Source organism: Crocuta crocuta, unplaced genomic scaffold (genome assembly GCF_008692635.1).
Source record: "Crocuta crocuta isolate KB4526 unplaced genomic scaffold, BGI_CrCroc_1.0 scaffold384, whole genome shotgun sequence".
NCBI classification, from domain to species: Eukaryota; Metazoa; Chordata; class Mammalia; order Carnivora; family Hyaenidae; genus Crocuta; species Crocuta crocuta.
Window position 1 is genome coordinate 378,604 of NW_027532182.1, and position 21,523 is coordinate 400,126.

General features: G+C 54.2%; 1 protein-coding gene across 1 annotated transcript in view; it reads right to left on the minus strand.

Annotated features, from left to right (window-relative positions):
- Positions 1–21,523, minus strand: part of ABTB2 (ankyrin repeat and BTB domain containing 2) — a 170,971-nt gene that overhangs the window by 16,033 nt on the left and 133,415 nt on the right. Inside the window, exons 4-5 of the mRNA XM_077777477.1 lie at positions 2,628–2,780; positions 902–1,067 (exon numbers count right to left, since the gene is read on the minus strand). Of these exons, the coding sequence (XP_077633603.1) occupies positions 902–1,067; positions 2,628–2,780 (319 nt within the window). The remainder of the gene's footprint in view (positions 1–901; positions 1,068–2,627; positions 2,781–21,523) is intronic.

Sequence of the window (21,523 nt, forward strand, 5' to 3'; positions counted from 1 at the left end):
CCCCCCCGCCCCGCCCCCCCGCCCCAGTGTGGCCTTCCAGTGCCTTCACCTCCTCAGCAAGGACTCACAAGGCAGCGTCAGAGAGACGAACCAGGCAGCCCATGGTGGTGAAGAGCCTGGAGCCAGACTGCTTCCAATCCCAGCTCTGCTCCTTACTAGCTGTGTGAGCTCGGGTAAACCGACTTCTCTGTACCTCAGTTTCCTCATCTATAAAATGGGGATAATAACAGTACCGACATCACAGGGCTGCTGTCAAGATTAAATGAGCCCATCCGTGCCAAGCGCTTTGAACGATGCCTGGAACACAGCAGTGAGCTCAATAAATGTCAGCTCTTCACAGCACAAGCAATAAAGCAAACGAAAAAACTTCACATTAAAGTCTACCTAAAATTGTATGTCGCTTTCAATGCTTCCTTTTCCAGCTTCACTTTACTCCTTAGCACTTTTCACGAATCTGCTCTGTACAGTATGCTTAGATTTCCTAGCTCACGTTTGCCCAACTAGGACGCCACCTTCACCGCAGCAGCGGGTTCTGAGGGCTGAGCACGTGGGAGGCACATGAGGTGCTCTAAAGCGCACCTGAGCGACTGGCGCCCTAAGCTGGAAGTCCAGCTCACTCCTCATGACTTCGTCCCGGCCCTGCACCCTCTGGGACGGTCTCCAGCCTTCCAGACTGTGAAGGCAGAGTCTCTGTCACAGAGGTTTTCCAAGGGGTGCCAGGAAGGTCTTCAAGCTGACATCTCACCAGGAACAGGCAGGGAGCGATTCGGGAGACCGCCCGTTTGTCAGAAGCACAGAGCTGAGTGGCTCTCGGGTTTGGGACGGAAGGACTGGGCCAGCACCAGCAATGAAGCCCTGACTCTGTGCCCCATGCCTGGCTAACGGAGCTCTCCGCACGCACCTGGTCGTCCATAGTGTTCACCCCGTCCGGGCCCAGGGCCTCGATCGCCTGGTTGATGAGGTCCGTCCTTCCGCAGTTGAGCATGCGGAAACCCAGGTCCTGGTTGAATTTTTCGGTAGCCGCTCGGGCATCCAGCCTCCGGAAGGAGCTGAAACAGCACTCGGGTCTGTGCAGAAGAGACCCACAGGCGTGTGAGTGGGACTGTGCGTGACACATTTGGCTAGGACACCGCCCCTGGAGGAGACGTGGCACAGCTATGCCAGGCTGGGTGGAGGGATGATGGGGTGGACGGGAAGGACGGGGAATTATTACTGGATTGGCAACGACTGGCCTTGTCATGCCCAGTGCCATGAACAGTACATGCTTCTGTTCTCCTACACACGTTAAAGAAGAGCCCTGAGCGCCTCGGAGCCGTCCACTGCCAGGGAACCAAGTCCCATCAGAAAGAAATAACCCACCAGGCATCCAGCCTGAGGAGGAAGCAGCCCCAGCTGGGTATGGACTTGCCAATGTACTTCCTGCAGGGAGAAGGCTGCACTCGGCCCATGGGACGGCCACTGTGGCCGAGTTCTAGTTCTTGGCTCTAGGTCCTCTCTCCTGAAGGCCTTCCGGGGAGGCCCAGAATTACCAGACAGATGGTGAGAATGGCCCAGAAGCCTGCTGCCATCAAGCCATCCTACCAAGGAGAGTCACAGATTAAAAGCCTACAGGAAGGCACAGTACAGGCTTCCCATAGGTGGCATCAGCCTGGAGCCTTGGCTGGACCAAAGCATTGGAAGTTCAAGTCCCAGAATGACTTTGGGAATTTGCCATGGAGACAGAGGAGGCTATAACTGGGATTGGGGCAGAGGGTCAAAAAAAAAAAAAAAAAAAANNAATTGGAAATAGAATGAACAGGCAGAAGGGATAAGAAGCTTTTTTCAAAGAGCTAAAGGGTGGAATATGGTTGGAGAGGTGAGAGAAGGATGCTGGTGTTTCCAGAGAAACTATATAGTCTAATTACTCCTGAGAGAAAGAGATGAAAAGGTCAGTAGGTGTAGAATTTACATCTAGAGAATGGACTAGTTGTGACTGTTTAAGCAAGCCGGTGACCAGAGTTAATCAGGTCAGTGTTCCGGGAAAAGGAGAAAAAAAAAAAAAAAAAAAAAAAATGCAAGGCTCTCATAGCACAAGAGTGGCCACAGAAAACATTCTCCAGACGACTTTAGGAGACCAATACAAGATGGTCATGCTGGGAAGGAAATTAAGAGCCCAGGCCTAGGTCCATAGAGACCTGGGTTCAAATTTAGGTGCGGCCACTTTGCTAGCTAAGTCTCTCCATTTGTAATATGAGCCTTCCAGCCCCTCATTCTCTAAAGTTGTCACGAGGCCCAAGGTTAACACATGTGAAAAGGAAGGGCTCAGCCCAGAGTCTACACCAGAAAGAGTTCAGAAAAAGAGTGGCAGACACAGGAACAGAGGAGAGGACCCACTTCTGCTGCTCACCCCCCAACTATCCCAAAAAGCCAGACTGTGAGAGCTCTCCTGTCCAAACCCAAATGCACCTCTGCTCTGCGCACCTGACCGTGGCTGCAGAAGATGCACCCAGAAGGCAGCCAGGGTCAGGAATGACTAGTTCTGACAGGCGTGGCCGCGCAGGGGCGCCACGGGAGGGGCCCCCTCCCAACCTCCAGGAGCAGGAGGCGCGCGGGAAGCCCTTCAGCCTCACTCGTCCCCAGTTCCGTACTTGAGCTGCCGGGGCTCACAGTCCAGGCCGGGCAGCAGCAGCCGGGCGGCCTGCCGGATGTCGCCGCTGTCCACGGTGAGGCTGCGGCGGTGCTCCGCGTAGGTGATGGCCACGCGCATCCACTCCATCAGTGGCGGCAGCAGCATGAAGGGCCTGTGAGGCAGCAGAGAGAGAGGGTCAGGCCGATGGGGGGGCTCCCTCCACACGCACGCTCAGGAACAGCTGTAGAGGCTGGTCACCCTGTGACCTTCAGGCTGTGAGGTGTGGAGGGGGTTTGCTCCTTTTGCTCACTGAGACCCCAGTGTGTTCCATTCCAGACACTGTCCTGGGTCAGGAGAAATTCCCATCATAGGCCACGAGTGGAACCTAAGGGCCCGAGGTGACCAATGAGGCAAGGGGTTTGCCAGTGTCAAGTTGGGGGCTCCTGTCCCCTCCAAAGAATTCAGAAGGGGTCTCTGTCAGCAGAAGGGAGAGACTGCCTCCCGGGTGGCAGATGCGTGTGGGGGACAGAGTGCAACAGACCCGGTCAGGCTCCCAACCCAGCTTTGCCACTAGCAGCTGTGATCCATCACCACAAACACGGCCGAGCCTGTTCCCTGTGTCTGTGAGACGGGCTCATACCCGCTTAGGGCTGTCCTCAAGCTCTGTGAGACGCTGTGTATCACACTACACAGCCATAGCTGATGTCATTCCTTCCTCAACCTGCACCTGGGCTGAGGCGGGCCCCACGTCACTTCCTGTGGCAGGCTGGAGCTGCCTCAGCTTGGTGCTCCGAGTCCTCTGGGGAAGAATGGTCCGGGGCCCAACACTAAGAACCCATGGCCGCAGTGACGTGGGGCGCTAGGTGGAAGCAGGGAGACTTCTGCTCCATGAGGCCTCTGACTTGCAAACTCCAGGGGGCGCCATTCACAAGGTATTACCGGGGTCACCAGGGGGCGCCCTTCACACGGCATGTGACTGGGGGGGCTCAATGGCCCCCAGGCATTGAGCAATACAGCCAGCACCTCCATGCAGGGTCCTGCCCTCTCCCAGCTCCAGGCCCTCCCACCCCCATCCTCCGTGAGTTCTGGCAAGTCTCCTATGGCAAAGACCTCCTCGGGAGACCACTTCACAGTCCAATGGATCTCACGGCCGCGGGCGGCCCTGACAGCCGGTCTTGGGCTTTATGACTCAATGGACAACCAGCCTGCTCTGCCTAGAACTTTCCTTGCCTGGTCACAAGGATGAGGCAGCCCTGGCACGCTGCACCTTGCGGCTGTTCTAATGGCAGCTGAGTCCACCTCCCATTCCTGTGTGAGCTCCCCACCCTCCTGATGCCTCCACACCCCACTCCCTCCGCCCTGGGCTGCTGGAGCATTAGGCCTCTGCTGTCACTGCTACCTTGCTCCTAGACAGGCAGAGAGGTACCGTGACCAGGAAAAGGACTTCCATTCTCTTTCCTCAGTCATTAAGTCAGTCGACTGCAGGGAATCGATGTGAGACCCTGAGATCACTTGTCTCAGGTTTCCAAATGCTAAGGATATTGTCAAAACTTTAAGAGCTTCTCTCGTTGAGGGCAAATGATACTTTTATTTATTTTTAAACAAAATTAAACCAGATGTGACCTTGAAGGTGGTTCACTGGGAAGCTATTTTGATGTTCTGGGCTCTGTCATTTCAGAAAATGTATCTGGGCCCAAGTATACCAACTGCAGTGGTGAGGAGCAGTCACGGGCTGGGGAAGCCTGGCTGGTCTTGGCCTTCAAGAGTGCCCCGGACCTCACCTCAACCCATTTCCAGTCCTGGCTCATTAACATTCACTAGGACACAGCCGACCAGCAGGCACCTGTGGTTCTCAAGCCTACCCTGCCCTTCCCACCTCCTCGAGAGAATGAATTTGCTCTTACCTCTGCCTGTCCAGATCCTGTTTACCCTTCAGGGCTTAGTTCCATCACCACCCCTTTCCAGAAGCCCTCCCACTCCAAGATCCAAGATCCCTTAGAACTTGCTCTTCCATCCGTGACTGTGTCTCATCTTCCTGACTAGACGATTCGGCCTCAGGACAAGAATTTCTGTACTCCCAAATGTCCCCAGCATCAGTCCTGAACACCACAGGTGCTCAATAAATGCTGGCTGAGTGATGAAAAGGATGGCTGAGCATCAGGAACTTACTACGATGCATCTAAATTTTTGAATCTGAACCAACTCCTATTTCTGCCTGGAAAAGAATGGCATATAATATTCAAGGCCACAGTGTTGACTTGCTGAAGTGGTAAAGCCAAGACTCTATGGAGGGAGCCTGCAGAATGCAGGAGGAAGCAACAAGCCGTTTGTGCACTACTCTTCTGCTTATAACAATTTTCTTGATTATATATGCCCATTGGGATTCTCTGTAAATATTCTTGGATTTTCCAATTCTTACATTGCAATGCTAGAAGGCAAGCTCAGAGACATATTTCTATATATAACAGTCCTTCAGATCTAAGGGGAAGGCTTTATCTAAACCACCAACATTGAGACTGAAGAAGTATAAATGACAAGGTAGTTCGTGGATTTGCCACCCATTCTTCCCTGTTGTGGCCAAGAGCCAAGACCAAGTGCCAAGTATGGTCACTGGAGCTCCAAGCAGCATCTCCCAGCTGCACTAGGGGAAATCCAAGAGGGAACTTGGGGAATCACCAAGTCTAATCAGATGTTGTTATGATCCATTATGCTCTGTGCCTCTTAGAACTTGGCACATGAAAAAATACAGTATCGATAACTTTGGTGGGCAGGTATTGGGGATTAGCTCATTCAGCCTCCATTCTGCTGTCTTTGTTGGAGACATAAAAAGTTGAAAACTATATTTCCCAGACTTCTTTGTAGCTGGGGTTGTGGATGCAAATTAGGTTTTGCCATTGGGATGTAGCTCCATGAGATCTCGTAAATGGATATGAGGCAGAGGCCATCTTTATGCACTCTTTGCCTGGAAGATAGCCAGGTCATAAAGCATGACGTCTAGTTTTTCTTTTCTCACAGAACATTCCAGTGTCCATTTTCCACCTTTCTGAGGGCTTCAGAGGCAGTGGTAGTGCTACTGAAAGTAACGACAAGGATTTCTTGATTGCAACTTCAGTTCTGAATTGCATTTCCAGGGAAGGTCTCAGAGGGAGCAGTCTTCTTGGTTGGATGAGTCTGGTTTTGTCCTTGGAGGCTCAGCCTTGAACTTGTTCTTACAATGATTCTGTTGGCACTTAATTCCCTGCATTAAATCCCTTCCTGCTTAAAACACCTAGGGTGGTTTCTGGGTTCTTAAATTGAACACTGGCTGATATTCTCAACATACAGAAATCCTCCAAGGTTAAGAGTGTCCCTCTGCCTCTGGGGTAGTGGCTGGCATCCACCTGTCCACAAACAAGGCAGTACCAGCCCCCAAACTGACCTCTTCGGGCTCTTTTCCTTGGCCTACCTACCGCCTCTCTGGTCCATGGGAAGATAAAATGACAAGCAATTCATGGATTTACTCAGTGACATCCTTCCCTTGGCCTGTGGGTTCCAGGCTCCTATTTCCTTTCTGGTAATTTCATCTAGACCACTGAACATGCTGAGAAGCTGGCCTGTATTTCTGGACATTCTGGAAAATCCCTATAAAAACTCCCATCTGTACTGGCGGTGGCTGCATCCTAACTGTGGGTGAAAGGGCTCCGGAGGAGAAAGGCGGGGAATGACTGACATCTGCATTGTCCTCAGGATCTCCAGCTTTGTCCCCTCCCAAAGAAAAAGGCTGTTTCCCTCGACTTGTGGTTCTTCTATGCTGCGTTTGGCCACAAGCCTTTCACAGCTAGGGTGGGCATCTGCTGTGCCTGAGGCAGGGAGAGGGGGCAGGGCTGAAGGAACCCCCTTTGTGCCGGCCCTCTGTCACCAGGTTTCCCCCTTGCTGGGTCCAATACCTCTGAATAGTCATTCTGGAGTGTTCTGGTCACAGGATTCCCTTTGTACTCTTACAAATGATTGAGGCCTCCAAAGAGCTTTTGTTTACATAGGTTATCCTACCACTATTTACTGTATCAGGAACCAAAAGAGAGAATGTTAAGACATCTGAACATGCAAGTTCACATCCCCACCAGCCATCAGTGATACTGTTATCACATGTCACACAGCCTCTAGAAAGCTCCCCTGGACACGTGGGGAAATGAGAGTGAAAAGGCAAATAACCCCGTCTTATAATGAAAATAATATTGACCCTGTAGACTTCCGAAGAGCCTCAGGACCCCAGGGGTCCCCAGACCACACTTTGAGCATCACTACCTTAAGACAAGTCTGTTCTTGGGCTGAACGTGGGGCTGGGATTCTGCCTCTGACAGCACACGGTCTGGTCATTTCCACAAGAGTGTATGTTTACGTGCACCTGCCTGGCCCAGCGAACTGAAGCTCCTGCCCCCCCCTCCCCCCGGGAGAATCCTCACTTCCACTCACTCTCCGTGTCCTGAAGCAAGAGCACTGGCTCTCTAACACGGGGCAGGTCATTACACTCTTTGGGCCTGTGTTCCTATTAAAGAAGAGATGTCAGTGGCTTCTAGATGTTTTTTCCATTGTGAGAATCTCTTTTGCTATCTCACAAACTCCACATGACAATAGCTGTATCTACTCTGCAGTGATCAAGACTGTGGGCTGCAGAGAGGACCTCCTGGGTTGGGATCTGGTGTCACTCCCAGCGAATTCGGTCACGATCCTGCACAAGTTACCCCAGCCTCCGCCTCAGCTGTCCCATCAGCAAAATGGGTATAAATAATAGGACTGCCTCACAAGAAGTATGTATGGGAGTGGTCAGTGCAGCATTTGGGACACGGCAAGCTCTCAATAGACGTTAACTGTTAGTACTACGTTAGCATCTGCTGAGAGAGAGAACACATACTAGCAAAAAAGGTTGTAGGAATCTGGTCCTATTAAATGCCTCAGCCATGGCCGCCTTGAAGTCCGGCCAACTCTCCCCTTTCCCGGGCCTCCAGCAAGTATAAACATGTAAAGCTTGCAAAAGCCTGCCAGCGAGTGGCCCATCACCCGCTCTGTCCCCGCTCATAAAACAGGCCAAACAAATGCAACCACCATGTTGAGTGGGATCAGGAGCTGTTTCTGGGCCTTGGCAGTCAAGGATCTCACACAGGGCACGGGGCGACAAAGAGACACAGACTCACAGACATGTGAGGGGGGCGTGGGAGGGGGGCATGGAATTACCGCCAGGGACCTGTGCCCCCCTGGCCGCCCCAAGCAGTGTCGGGGGCCTAACCTAGAAGCCATCACCCGTGTGCACACATACACACATCAGGTGGGGTTGCTGCTGTGACAAACCAAGCCACCTAAAGGGTCATCGACTGGCAGCATGTGACTTTCTGTGCATAAAACAGCCACTACCGTCACCTGGGAATGTTCAGGAAATGTACCAGTATAGATGGGGCTTCTACATGGAGAGGCTGGGAAATGCCCGACCACATCCTCTTATTTGCTAGGGGAGGAAACAGAAACCCCGTGAGGCCAAATGTCTCGTCCAGCAGCAACGGGGAGACCAGATCCCTGTGTCATGCCTCAGTTTCTCCTCATGTCACCTCAACGTGACTCTATCAAGCCAAGGGTCTTATCAGGCCCTCTGACAGGGCTGGGCCTGCAAAAGCCATTTTTTCCCCTTAAAAAAAATGAAAGAGAATAAACTTAAGGCCTTGGTTTTAAGAGGTCCCTGCAGCTTGGAAAAAAAAAAACCCACCACCAACAACCCTGCCCGACTCAGCAAGCATATGATTTATTGGGATTACAGCCCTGTAAGCAGCGTCTTAACAACAAGGAACAGGAAACGACTCTAATTTCCAGCTCAAAGCGGGCTCTGTTCTTCCTGGAGGTGGGCAGCGGCCTCAGGGAGAGGCAGGTTGGCAGAGGGGCACAGGCCTGTAACTGGAGGCTGTGCGACCCAAGCCCTGGGCACGAGAAGGCCTTGTGCCTCGGTGCCCAACTGGGAGGTACGATCCCCCCTCACCCCGTGCCCACCCGTGAGGAAGCGGGTACGAGCACGCAGGCAGCCCCACAGACGTGCCCACCGGCTGGGCAGGGCCTCAAGACCTGGCCTGAGCTCAGCCCTGGGAAAACCGGGGTTGTGGTTTCTTAACTTCCACCCTTGGCAGGGAGCCCCGAGGGTGCGGGTGCGGCTCCGGGCGCTGGGAGGGCTGGGGAGGCCCACGACGCCTCGGGCTCGCTCTCTAATGAGATTTCCCCATTCCCCAGTATGCCCAGCCCACCCTGCCTGTGAGCACCCTTAGTCCGGGAGAGGGACCTCACAGGGGCCAGCCGGAATGTCTCCCACCCTCAGCCCTAAATGCTTCCCTGGAGTCCGCCCCACCTTCAGTTGAAGCCACTGCTGAGCCATGGGGGTGTGCGGGGGATCTCCCTGCTGCACGCGCTGCTGCCACGTCCCTCCCCGCCAACCCGTCCGGGCTGGGGCTACAGGGTAGCACCATCAGGAACCAGCAAAGAGGCCAAGCTTTGTCCAATCCAATGCAGCTCTTCTCTGGGAAGGTCAAGGCCAGCTCTCCTATGCCAGCTCTGAGGCCTTCACCACAGGTTAAGATTTCTGAGAGCCACCGTGGCCTCAAACACCAAGCCAAACCGTCCATGAAGGAAAACCCCACTGCTGTCCCACCGGAGTCAGCTGCTACTTCCAGCACAAAGGAAGCAATTCTAGTCTGGTGCACATCTTGGACTAATTATTTTTCTAGAATTGCTTGGTAAACCGGAATGGTCTGGCCTAGCTTGGAGTCAGAGTTGGGGAAGCATCTCTCCTCTGACCCCCAGGCCTGTCTTCTCCACCGCCCCTCTGCCTCAGGACCTGGAGCGGCTGAGCCACGGCAGTCTCCACGTGGGGTCAGGGGACTGCGGTCAGAGGCAGAGCTCAGGGCTCCCTGAGGGGGAAATACACTTTTCTTATTAAAACTCATGTGTTATGGATTAGAGGTGCTAAAAAAAAAAACAACAAAAAACCCAAAACCAAAAACCTTCTACTTGCCCAGATACGCATATGGATATAAATTTAGAATGCACCAAGTCATGATTAGCTGCGAGCAATTTCTCTGCCTCTTCCCGGTGCCTGCCCATTAGACTCCACGGGAGCCTGAAAGCGGGCACTGGGGCGGGAGGGTTAATTGTGTGAATACTGGGCCATCTTGGCTTGGCTCCTGAGGCCCCAGGGAGAACAGAAAAACATGACGAGCTAGCATCTACAGGGCACGCTAAGCACCTGGCACTGTTTTAAGCCCTTCACATCTATTGACGCCTTTAATCCTCCTATCTGTGTTACAAAGCAGGTACTATTATCCCATTTTACACAAGGTGAAACTGAGGGCTGGAGAGGTGAAGTAACTTGCCCCTGATCATGCACCTAGGTAAGAGGCAGAGGTGGGATGAAGTCCCTGGCAGCGTCCCCCAGCCCCCGAGCTCCTGCACGGTACATTCCACCGTCACTCAGCGTAGCAAATTGGTCCTGGTCTTCCACTTTCTGGACCCTTCCTCATCTCCCTCATCTTAGGGATGAGGAGTTTTAGGCACAACAGCCCTATCATTTTCACCCAGATCGGACCCCTTTTGAGGGGAAAAAAGTGTGCTGTTGCTAAGGACACTGGGACAGTGGGTGGAAGCTAGAACCTGCTCAGACAAACTGAGGCATCTGGTCACCCCCGTGTCGGGGTGGGGTGGGGGGCCCTGGCTTGTGCCGCCTGCTCTGGGCGGTGAGAGGCCTCTGCCTGCCCTGAAGCAGGTCTCCATTCTGCCCTGCGGCACTGTGCCTTCACGGCCCTTACCCTCCCGGTCAGCCTTGCGCTTGTGTCTGCTTTCTCCTCAGACTATCATTTCTCTGAAGACAGAGACCTCTGCTCTCTGACGCGTCCCATCCCTCAGCACAGGGGCCCGCGTTAGAAATCTCTGAATTGGTAAACGTGTGGCACATTTCTCACTTCAGGAGGCAGAGCCCTCTGGCTGCTAACGTGTTTTCAGGGGTCTGCTCTCACTCCAGAACTTTCTGCAGGGCTCCAGGGCTCTTCTCAGAGGGCTCCGGGTGCTACGAGGTCGAGGGCATCTGCAGGCAAAAGAGCTCGTGAAATGGGGACCTGCTTCATCTTTCATTCTTGGAGGCCTGAGTAGGCTTGGGTGTTGGTAAGTGGTTCCTTTCAGAAAAAGAAAATGCTTCCCAGAGAAGAAGACAACCATCTCCCAGGCGGATTTTCTACCCAGGAGCAGTCTCCTGGGGCGGGGCCGGCTCACTGGGGCGCAAGCAGTTTCGGGGCAGAGGCGGGCACGGCTCCAAGGGAAACGCACACGTACGTGGTTCTGCAGAGGTCAGTGCGCGTTGCGCCTCGGCGGAGGGAACCGGTAACCGGGCCTCTCTCCAGGGTGGCATCTATGTGGGCAACACGGTCCCGATTCCAGGGGTGCCGGCACACTAGCCTCCCCATGTCCGCCCTCTCTCACGCTGCGGGGGGGCTCGATCGAGGGCTGCGAGGCCAGAGGCCTGTGGCCCATGTCTCAGGCCTCACCTCCCCGTGTCGCAGCCTCCCGGGCGGCGGCGGCTGGGCCTGTCGCCGGAGTAGCTCTGTTTTCCCACACACCTGGCGGGGGCACTGTGAAAGCTTCACGGGGTGCGGCTCCTTCGGCCTTCAGGCCACACCTCCCCACCCCTGCCCTCCGGGGCTCACTGCGGCTGCTGTGCCCGGCGTGACCACAAACTCTTTCACCATATGGAAGCCAGACTGGCAAGGGCTTCCGACNCTCTCTCCAGGGTGGCATCTATGTGGGCAACACGGTCCCGATTCCAGGGGTGCCGGCACACTAGCCTCCCCATGTCCGCCCTCTCTCACGCTGCAGGGGGGCTCTCGAGGGCTGCGAGGCCAGAGGCCTGTGGCCCATGTCTCAGGCCTCACCTCCCCGTGTCGCAGCCTCCCGGGCGGCGGCGGCTGGGCCTGTCGCCGGAGTAGCTCTGTTTTCCCACACACCTGGCGGGGGCACTGTGAAAGCTTCACGGGGTGCGGCTCCTTCGGCCTTCAGGCCACACCTCCCCACCCCTGCCCTCCGGGGCTCACTGCGGCTGCTGTGCCCGGCGTGACCACAAACTCTTTCACCATATGGAAGCCAGACTGGCAAGGGCTTCCGACGTGATCACAGACACAGTGAGGGCACCGGCCACCACCCACCCGTCAGCCTCTGCCAAACAAGGCGGGCTTGGGAAGAGGCTATGGCTTCGCTCACGGTCCTGCTGATTTATCTCACAGCCCCCTGGGCAGGGAGGGGGGGTTCTTTGGTTTAGGGTCTCTGGATAGCATCCCTGCTTGGATTCAGTGGAGTATAATCACACACAGTTTGTCTCCCCTTCCTCCAGAGTCCAAGGCAAAAAGAGGACTCATTCACATTGTCAGGTAAAGAGTTTCTAGAAACTTCTAGGAGGAGGTAGGGGCATGGGGCTCTTGAGGCCCAACAGAGATGTGAGGGGGGAATTCCTGATTGGCAGCTAGTGGCTTTGACCCAAGCCGTAGATGGCAGCACACCCAGCCAGAGGAAGAGGAAAAGGAGGTGCGGGCTCCCAGGATGGACCTTGCTTTCTGCACCCACATCCCCCCTGCAGCTTCAGGAAGACTCTGGCACTGGCTTCTGGGCAGTAAACCACATTGCTGCAATCTGTTGAGGACCTACTATGTGCTGGGCAAGCATGAGGTCACTGCAAACATTACCCTGTTTCTAATGCAGCCACCCTGAAGGGTGGGTATAATTACTAGTGTGTGTTTTTACAAATGTGGAAACTGAGGCTTTGAGATGTTTGGACATATGTCCAAGGCCACTTAGCTAGCCATTGGCAATCCGTCCAACTTTACGAAAACAAACAAACAAAACATTCTAGGGTCTTTCATGAGAGCAAGCTGCCACACAAGATGCAGTGAGCCTGCTAGCTGTCTGAGGCCCGGGAGGCAGGCGGGCTGGAGAAAAGGCTCGTTCGTCCCAGTGGCTCATCCAGACCCTGCCTGAACTCCAGCTTCCACACCCACGGCCTCACCTCATCAGCCTTGGGGTCCGCAAGGAATGAATGGAAGACTGCGGTGAGCCCCAAAGCCTCAGGGGTATTTTCTAGCCGTCTTGAGAGGCTATTCCCCCTAAATGTCCAATATTAAAGCAGCAAAGCAGGGGCAAGTTCCAGACGGCTGTCTTGTCTAAGGTGGGGCAGGAAAGTAGGGCCAGAAATCAGCCCGGCCTGACTGCAGACACCATCTGAGCTGCTACCCTGTCCCCATCCTCAGTGTCTGGAATGCCAGCCACTCAGCCTTGGAAGCCACTGTTAAGAAAGCAGAGTCCATTCCCTTTAGAGCCGGGACTTCCCAGCACCAAGGCTCTCTGGGATCCTGGCGATACTGCAGACAAAGGGGATTGTGGCAGCCGTGTTACAAAAACACTCCCAGTGAATGAAGCCCCTAGGCTGGCAGTTCCCAATCTTCTTTTCTGTGAGGCTGGGTGGCCCCAACAATGGGGCAGGAAGTCATATGCAACAGGCAGCCCCCGGGGGTGCTTGTCAACGGCTGGGCCAGGATCCTGCCCTGTCTCCATCCCCCGGTTATCTGGCACCACCACTTTGTCTGCCCCTGATCCCTGGCTCATTCCTTGTCAGATGCTGGACAGATGCCCACCCTCGGCTGGCCACCCTGAGCCAGCGGACTCAAGAGGTCCTGAGTAGTTGAGAGCAAGCTGCCCAAGTCACGCTAGGTGGAAGGGGTGCTGACCAAGAGACCTGGCTCCTGGGGCCTTGCTCTCTCTCCTGGGAAGTGGGAGGGACCTAGCACCCCTGGCGATGTGAACACTGTGCTAATATAATCAGACAGACTTCCCTGTCTGAGCTCTGATCTGCCTCTTCTTCAATGTGACCTGGGCTGTCCCTTTGGCCCTCTCCAGGCCTCAGTCTTCTCATCTGTAAATGGGAGCAGTAATCACTTGCTCTAAGAGCTATTATGAGAACTAATCAGAGAGCTGTGTATGTAAAGTGCTTTATAAACTATAAAGCTTTGACTAGATTCTTCCAGCCCATGTGAAAGAAATCAGATCGAATCAGTCCCCAGCTCCAATACGTAGCAACATCCCATCTTGCATAGGCCCTATGGCCAAACCAGCAAGCAAGGGGCCAAGGTACCCCACTGACTGTGGTGTTTGACCCTCAGCCTGCTTGGTCTTTGAACCAATGGGCGGATGAAATCTAGTTTTTTAAATCCTCGGGTGGTGGGCTGTGATAAATCTGAAGTTTGTACACATCTCTGTTCCAAACAGTCCTCGCTGAGGCCTTTGTGACATCTGGTCTACTTTATCTTCTCTGTTGCTCGCCTGGCTCACTGGCTCCTATCAGAGCTGCGTTAAAGTAAGCAAAGACAGGGGCCAGGGGGATGTACATGCCGGGGAGAACACACACGCGTGCTGAGGAAATGTGATGTTTAAGTTCACTGTTGTTTCTGGATTATTTACGCATTAAACACAATTTAGTTACTTTAGGCCTTCCAGAAGGTTGATGAAAACAGTAATTATACTGATAATCACAGCTCCCACATCCGAAGAGCTTACTGTTCACTAACTCCTTTAAATGTATTACCTCCCATGATTTCCACAAAAACCTCTGGAGGCAGATCAAGCCCTTTTCCAGCTGAGAAGTTGAGGCCTGAGAAATTAAATATCTTGTCCAAAGTCACCCAGCTAGGGACCGGCAGGGCAGAGGCCCCATATGGGAGCTGGATGCCAGCGTCCAACCTTTAGGCCTTACGTCCTATTTCAATAACTGAACAAAGTATTCAACTGCCTACGGTGTGCCAGGGACAGTTCTCGGTGTTGCGCACACAGTGGGAACAAAGTCGAACTATGGTACATCCTAGAGGGTGAGGAGGGGGGCAGACAATTAAGTAGACAAGTAGGAGAGACAGGTAACAACGGGTAGAGGAAGGTGCTCCGAAGAAAAGAAAAAGTGGGTGAAGTGAGAGAAGAGGACCAGGCGTGGGAGGAACGCTCCCTGCTCACATCAGGACCATAAACAATGGGGTCTCTGCGCTGCCACTTCAGAGGTTACTGGACGCGCCAGTCTGGGGAACACAGGGAAACAAGTACTAAGTCACCCAATAGCTATTCTGATTTCTTTTACTTCCACTTTGGGTAGCAGATGGGAGATTTAATGCACAAAAACGGGGAGAGGAAAAGAGAGAAAAGAGCTTAACGCTGCAAATCTTCTTGAAATGGTATTTAAGGGAACCCTAAGTCAGTAGCAGAAAGCCCTCACTGCTATCATCTCTATTATTTGATAAGAAAACACTTTCGCAAGCTGAGCAAAAGATTAACGAGCCCACTTCTTCAGACCGAGCACACAGCCTATCCGTGGCGCCTCCTATTTATGTAAAGCGCTCGGCTGAGGGGAGACCTCCCCCCTTCTGCATCTGGAATAGAACAAAGAGGCGCCTTTCCTCTCTTTGTACCTCACTTGTGTGGGGAGTATCTCCCCACAACTTGGGAAGTGCCCCTAGGAGGCAGAATCTGGAAGCAGAGGGGCCAGCAAAGGTTGACTCACGTTACACGGGGAAACTGAGGCTCAGCGAGGAAACTGGATGTGCTCGGATCCCAGAGTCAGAGGGGCAGGAGCTGAACTTGCCCCTGAGGCACCTCTGAGGATGTACTTCTCCACTGGAGAGTGGCTCCAGCCCCGCCTAGGCGTATTTGCCTAGATACAGTGAGAACTTGAAAAAACAAAAACCCAATTCTCTCCACCGAATTCTTGTGTTCTTAAGACGTAGATTCAGTTTTGTCATGAGACATGCACTTTGAAACAACAGAAGTCCCTCTGTGACTTTTGCTGCTCATGCTACGCAGCCCGTCCCAATCTCCTGTGGCTGCCCTGTAAGGCCCGGTTAAAATCCCAGGCTGTTCTGATGCCTCCCCCAGCTCCGTCAGGCTTCCTGAGATTCCCCCTGAATGTGGTGGTGGTGGTGGTGGTGGTGGAACAGAGCATCCCACGTGCCAGGTGTTGCTCTCAGGGCTTTTGGTCTATTAACTCAATCCCCACCAACACCCCTGCTAAGGACAGACCGAGGCACAGAGGCTAAATGCCGTGCCCAGTTCATAAGTGGCAGAACTGGGATGGGACCAGGCAGGCTGCACGGCCCGAGGGCCGACTCCACCGTTTTTCATGCAGCCGAGCTGCCTCTTACACTGTCTGGTGGGTTTCGCTCATTTTTTTGTCTCCTGTCTTGTTTCTGCCTCTCTCATTAGGCTGGAGACTCAGTCATATAAACCATTCTTCATAATTCTCTAATATCCCTTCCCCACGGATCAACAGAAATACAGGGAGAAATGTGAGTTAATACGTAAAACACTTAAGAGGGTATCTGTCTCTGTATATGTGCTCTATAAATGCTGGCCACAACTAGTCATAAGTGGTTGTAACAGTAATAGTCACGTATCAGTGGCCAGGTTAGTAATAGCCGTATGGGTAATAGCAGCACCGTATTACTAACAGAGATGCCACTTGACAGACACACTTTAAGAAGTGTCATCACAGGCCAATGAAGACAGCCTACTCTGGGTGTCAAACGTGTCATCTAAACATGTTTATGACCATTATAATAGCGGGGAGGAGGGTGGCAGCCACTGCTTAATAAATGCTTGCTATGTACCAGGCACTGAACTAAGTGCTTCACAGTATTATCTTATTGCCATCTTACGTTCACCATTTTACTGATGAGGAAACTGAGGCCTAGAAAGACGAGCTGACAAGTCATACTGCTGGAAGGCAGCAGAGAGAACACCTCTGCGATGACCCGAGAGGCTCCTGGATTCTTTCTCCTCTTCCCCAGCACCTAAAACCACAGGTGAGCAACTTCCGGTGGAGTGGGTGGGACCTGTGACGGCCGGCGCCTCTGCTGGCTCCTTCGCTTCCAAATTCTGTGCACATACTTGCTGGAAGCTTCTTAACTAGCATGACATGGAGCAGAGCGGCCACGAGCTGGGCCAGACACACACTATCTGCTGCTGGGATCTCACCCGGAAACAAGGGTTTCGACCTCCGAGCAGACCCCACAGTCTGAGCAGAACGAACGCTATGGGGGCTGTGTTCTCAGATGACCACAAAACCTGCCCTTTGGGCCCCTTGTGCCTCCTGAGCCCGTCTGGGGGTGCAGAGCCACATGCCGGGCTGCTCCAGGCTGGGGTGTCGGGGTGGATCCCGGTAGGAATGCCTCTCCTCCCGGCACCAAGGCACACAGAGGAGGAAGGGCATCCTGGTGCCTTCTGCTCCCCTCACCCTCAGAGGGCTCTGGGCACCGAGGGGGGAAGGGAAACCAGCCAACCACAGAGAGCATGGAGCTGGATGACGGGGCCAGGACCCTCCAGGCCACAAGCTCGGACCACGGTTCACCCTGTACCGCGACTCCTGTTCTCCGGCTGTGCCACGCCGCCTCTTTCTGTCTCTCCTACATACCACGTTCTCTCCCACCACGGGGTCTCTGCGTGCCATTCCCTCTGCCAGGTACAAATGGTCACGTGAGTAATCATAGCAGCTGATATCTGGCACTTACTGTGTCCCAGGTACTGTTCTGGAAGTATTAGGAATATTAGCCCCCTTAGACCTCTCACCTTACAAGTGGCTGTAACGACCACATGTTAGTGGTCTGAGGAGCCCAAGCTTTGGAGGGACCAACTGGCCAAAGGCTCTCAAATCAGTGAGTGACAAGTCGGATCTCAAAGGCATGTTGTTTTTTTTTTTTTTTTATGTTTTATTTATTTCTAGGAGAGAGANCCTCAGATACGGCTCTGGCAGGCTAGGAAATCAGGACACCAGACATTTCCAGACTCCATCTCAAATCGGACCATCGAGGCTCCTACACTCCTCCTGGCTTCGTGTCCTGAGCACCAGGACACTCCCTCCACAAAGGGGCACCGTGCGAGGCCGGGGAGAGGGAAGGGGCTTGAGCAAACACACTGCTCTGTGGCCCCGTGGCCTGCATCGTTTCTAATATTCCTGGATATCCCTCAAAGGCCTCAGATCAGATGCACTTGGGAATGCCACCTGCTGGGCCGGCCCTCCAGCCCCTGAGGTTCTGAAGCAGAAAATCCGTTCTTCTCCTGCGTACGTCAGGCCCCTCTGTACCTCGGACTGTGTCTGTCTCCCTCGTGTGCCCTGTCTGATGATGCCCTTTCCCCGGAAATTTGCTGGCGAGCTGGCAGGCCTCTTGCTGCCCCTGTGTGTCCTCGAGACCTGTCTCCCCACTTCCCAGACCCCTCGTTCCCAGAACCATGATGGCCACGGAGGGATCTTCCACCCAGAAGGCTATTTCGGCCAGCTCATCCCTCTGCCTCCAGGCGTGACTCGCAGCGACCACACTTAGCCAGATGGCTGTCCATTCTCCTCCAGACCCCCGGGGAACGAGGCTCCCCCATCTCCATGGGCAACCCTGGATCTCTGACAGCAAGTTCTTTCACTTTTCAAGCCTGGTCTCGGGTGATGACATGCCCTGCAGGGCAGCAGCTGTGACTAATCCTGTGTTTGGGACCCTGCCTTGGGCCTCGCCGGTGTCTGTGATGCAAAGTTGGCTGCAAGAAGGGTGCTGGGGGGNGCCCCAAAGACCAAGACCCACCGGGGTTGTCTTGAGAGCTTTAGGACCAGGTCTTAGCCGCCGGGTGGGATGGCTGTAGCCTGGCATCGCAAAGGGCAAGGGCTTTTGGTAGGAGGGATCTGGTTCAAATCCCTGCCCAGCCACTTAGCAGCGGGTGCCCGCTCTGGCCTCGTGCCCTCATCTGTAAAACGGAGGCAATCCTGGGGCACCTGGTGGCTTAGTCAGTTAAGCGGCCGATTCGATTTTGGCTCGGGTCATGATCTTGTGTTAGTGAACAGAGCCCTGTGTCGGGCTCTGTACTGACAGTGTGGAGCCTGCTTGGGATTCTCTCTCTCTCTCTCTCTCTCTCTCTCTCTCGCTCTCGCTCTTGCTCTCTGTTCCTCCCCCACTTATGCTCTGTCAAAATAAATAAATAAACTTTCAAAAAATTTTTTTAAAAAATGGAGGTAATGCTAGCACCGACCTTGCTGATCTGTGGGGCAGAAAAGAAACACAAGTGAGTAGAAGTGCCTTCTAGAAGGAAGATTTGGCTACTTTATGTGTCTTATGTCACTCCATCCTCCCCATTTTGCAGGTGAGGAGCCGGAAGCATGGAGGGGCCCGTGTGGGACCTGGACCTGAGCCCAGGCCTCAGCACCAAAGCCCGGGGGCTTTTCCCCGGTGGGGCCGGGACCCCGTTACAGTACGCACAAGCCTGTGAGACTGCCTGCCTGTCCCTTGTCCCTTGCAAAGTGGCCCTCTCGCCCACCCCGAGCTCCTATTGTTTCTGGGCTCCCTCCTCCCACCCCCGCTCCTCTGAGGAGCAGGGCCTCTTCTGGGGGGATACGAAAGCCCTGCTGAGCAGCGCAGAGGCAGCACGCCGCGCAGTAGGGAAGCCTGTGATGACCTTCACACACCCTTCTGGCACGGATGGGGTCACACAGCCCCCCTGTGGGAAGGAAGAAGGCTAATTTCTTCAAAGCAGAAAACTGAGCAGACTTGAGGGGCGGCACTGGGGCTGCCATGTGGCCAAACCTGCGCCACTGCACGGAGCTCCTTAGCCCAGGCAAGCAGGCGGTGGGAGAGGTCGCTAAAATCCCAGCAACCCTGAAATCCCCGAGCCCTCCAAACCCTGAACAGGAGCCTCTGGGACCACACACCCCATCACGCTGGCAGTCAGAGGCCCCGTCTGACTCTGGCTGTGTGGATCTGGCCCCCACACTCCTGACATGGGACAGAGGGAGAGGCTTCAAGAGTCCATCAAGCAGGGGTCCAGGGGGAGAAAGAAGACAGCCATCTGCAGACTCACAAAGCAAGGGCCTCAGTGGAGCCCCAGCAAAAACTCCAGCTCTTTGTGGGCAGGGAGAGGAGGTCTCGCCTGAGCTCCGCTGAGGATGTCAGGGCGGAAGTGCCTCAGGGAGACACGTGGCCCGGCGTGTGCGGGGTGTGGGCTCAGTGGGCCCGGGAGGGCCAGCCGGGGCCTGCCTCGCCACTTCAGCAGCCAGAGCCGGGCTACCAGACAGTTGTCAGGCTGTCTGCCAGCCTGGGTATTTTTAGGGTGTCCTCCTTTTAGTGCCCAAATCGCAAATGTTTGCATACTTTTTTCCTAATCGTGGTTCCAATTTCTCGTGTACCTAATACTCATTTGAAATGATTCACGGAAAAATGCCTTAGCTACCAATTTTTTTGTGCCACAGACAGTGCGGTTTTTAAATGATGAGCTGCTTCAACACACGCACGTGTGCATGCTATCACTGAAGCTCAGCTCTCACAATTCTATACAGACAATGACCCAGGTCACACAGGACCTCTGATGCTGTTGTGGAGCAGTGGGGGCTGGGGACGGTCCCGGGGGAAAGCCAGAGGGCAGCCACAAAGATGTCCAAGGGGTTCTGGGCCCCTCGCTGGCCTGCCCTACAGCCAACAGCCACGGTCAGAGCCAGGCAGCCAAGCAGCCCAGGCCAGGCCAGTGGGCCCAAAGAAGGCTCATCTTCTCCCAGCCACCGCCGCTTGGGTGATTGGGCCCGGTCTGGCAAACAATTTGGACCTCACCAAACAATAAGCAAGCTTCTCCTGCCACAACATTTTTCCCTTGCCCTTTCTCCTTCCCAGCCAACTCTGGAAACCACACCATGCTTCCACAAAGCAGAAACAGCTGGGGCTTAGGGCTGAGGCTCTGGTTCCACCTCCCAGCTGGGTGCTTCGTCAGGAAGCCTGAGGCCTCCACCTGCTGCCTTCTTGCTGGGCGTCAGGCCCGGAGTGACCTCCCTCGGCCCTGCATTCACTGTCCACCTCAAAGACAATGGCAATCCAGCAATGATACCAGTCCTAATAGCAGCAGTGGTAGCATTTACTGGGAATCTACTACGTGTGTACTGAGCCATTACTGCTGTACGTCTCTTGTCATGAGAGACAGTACTGTATGTGCAGTGGTTGTGAGCAGAGCCTATGTGGCCCCAGCAAGTTATCAAATCTCTCTCTGCCTCCACTTACTCATCTGTAAAATGGGGCTGTGAAGCACGCCCATTTCCTGTGTGTACACTGAGTGTTCACATGTAAAGTGCTCAGCACAGGGCCTAGCACGTGGTAAATCCTCAGTAAATATCGACGATCATTATTTAATCCTTACAACGGTGTCATTATCACCCTTCTGGTTACAGCAGAGGATGCTGAGGTCCAAGGAGGCCTGAAACCTTGCACAAAGTTCTCAGCGTCCTTGAACGCTGTCTACACCCAGACCACTGCATTCCCAGCTTGCCAGGTTTCCCACATGTCCACAGGATTTCCCGTGTTTCACGATGGCTGTTTTGAACAAACTGGGGTGCATCGCGCCTTTGCTTCCCGTGACTCAGAGGGCAGTGGAGGAGTGGGCCTGGCTGAGGAACAGCCGTGAGAACCACAAAGGTGACGAGACCCAGTGCCGCTCAAAGGCAACAGCAGCTGGGTTCGGGGCCTGGGAGAGCAGCAGCCTTCTCTCGTCAAGGCCGCAGGCCACCTTCCTCCACCCTGCGGTACAGAGCCCCTGGGCCTCTCTCGCTCTCCAGGGCCCGCTCCACGGTGGAATGTGCGCTGGTGGGGCTTCCTAAACCAAAGCAAGTCTTTTTCACTCCCGGGACCTTCAAGCACACAACTCCTGAGCCCGTGGGCAGAGCCAGTGGGCGGCCACGTTGGCCTCCAGGTGAGGCTCATGCCACCATATATGATATTCTGGGCAAATTATAAAAAAGGATTCTCTCTAGGGAAAGCCCTCTAAGACCAACTAGAAAAGCCACCCTGTCTGCGGGCTGACAATTCCCTGTACTTGTCCTCT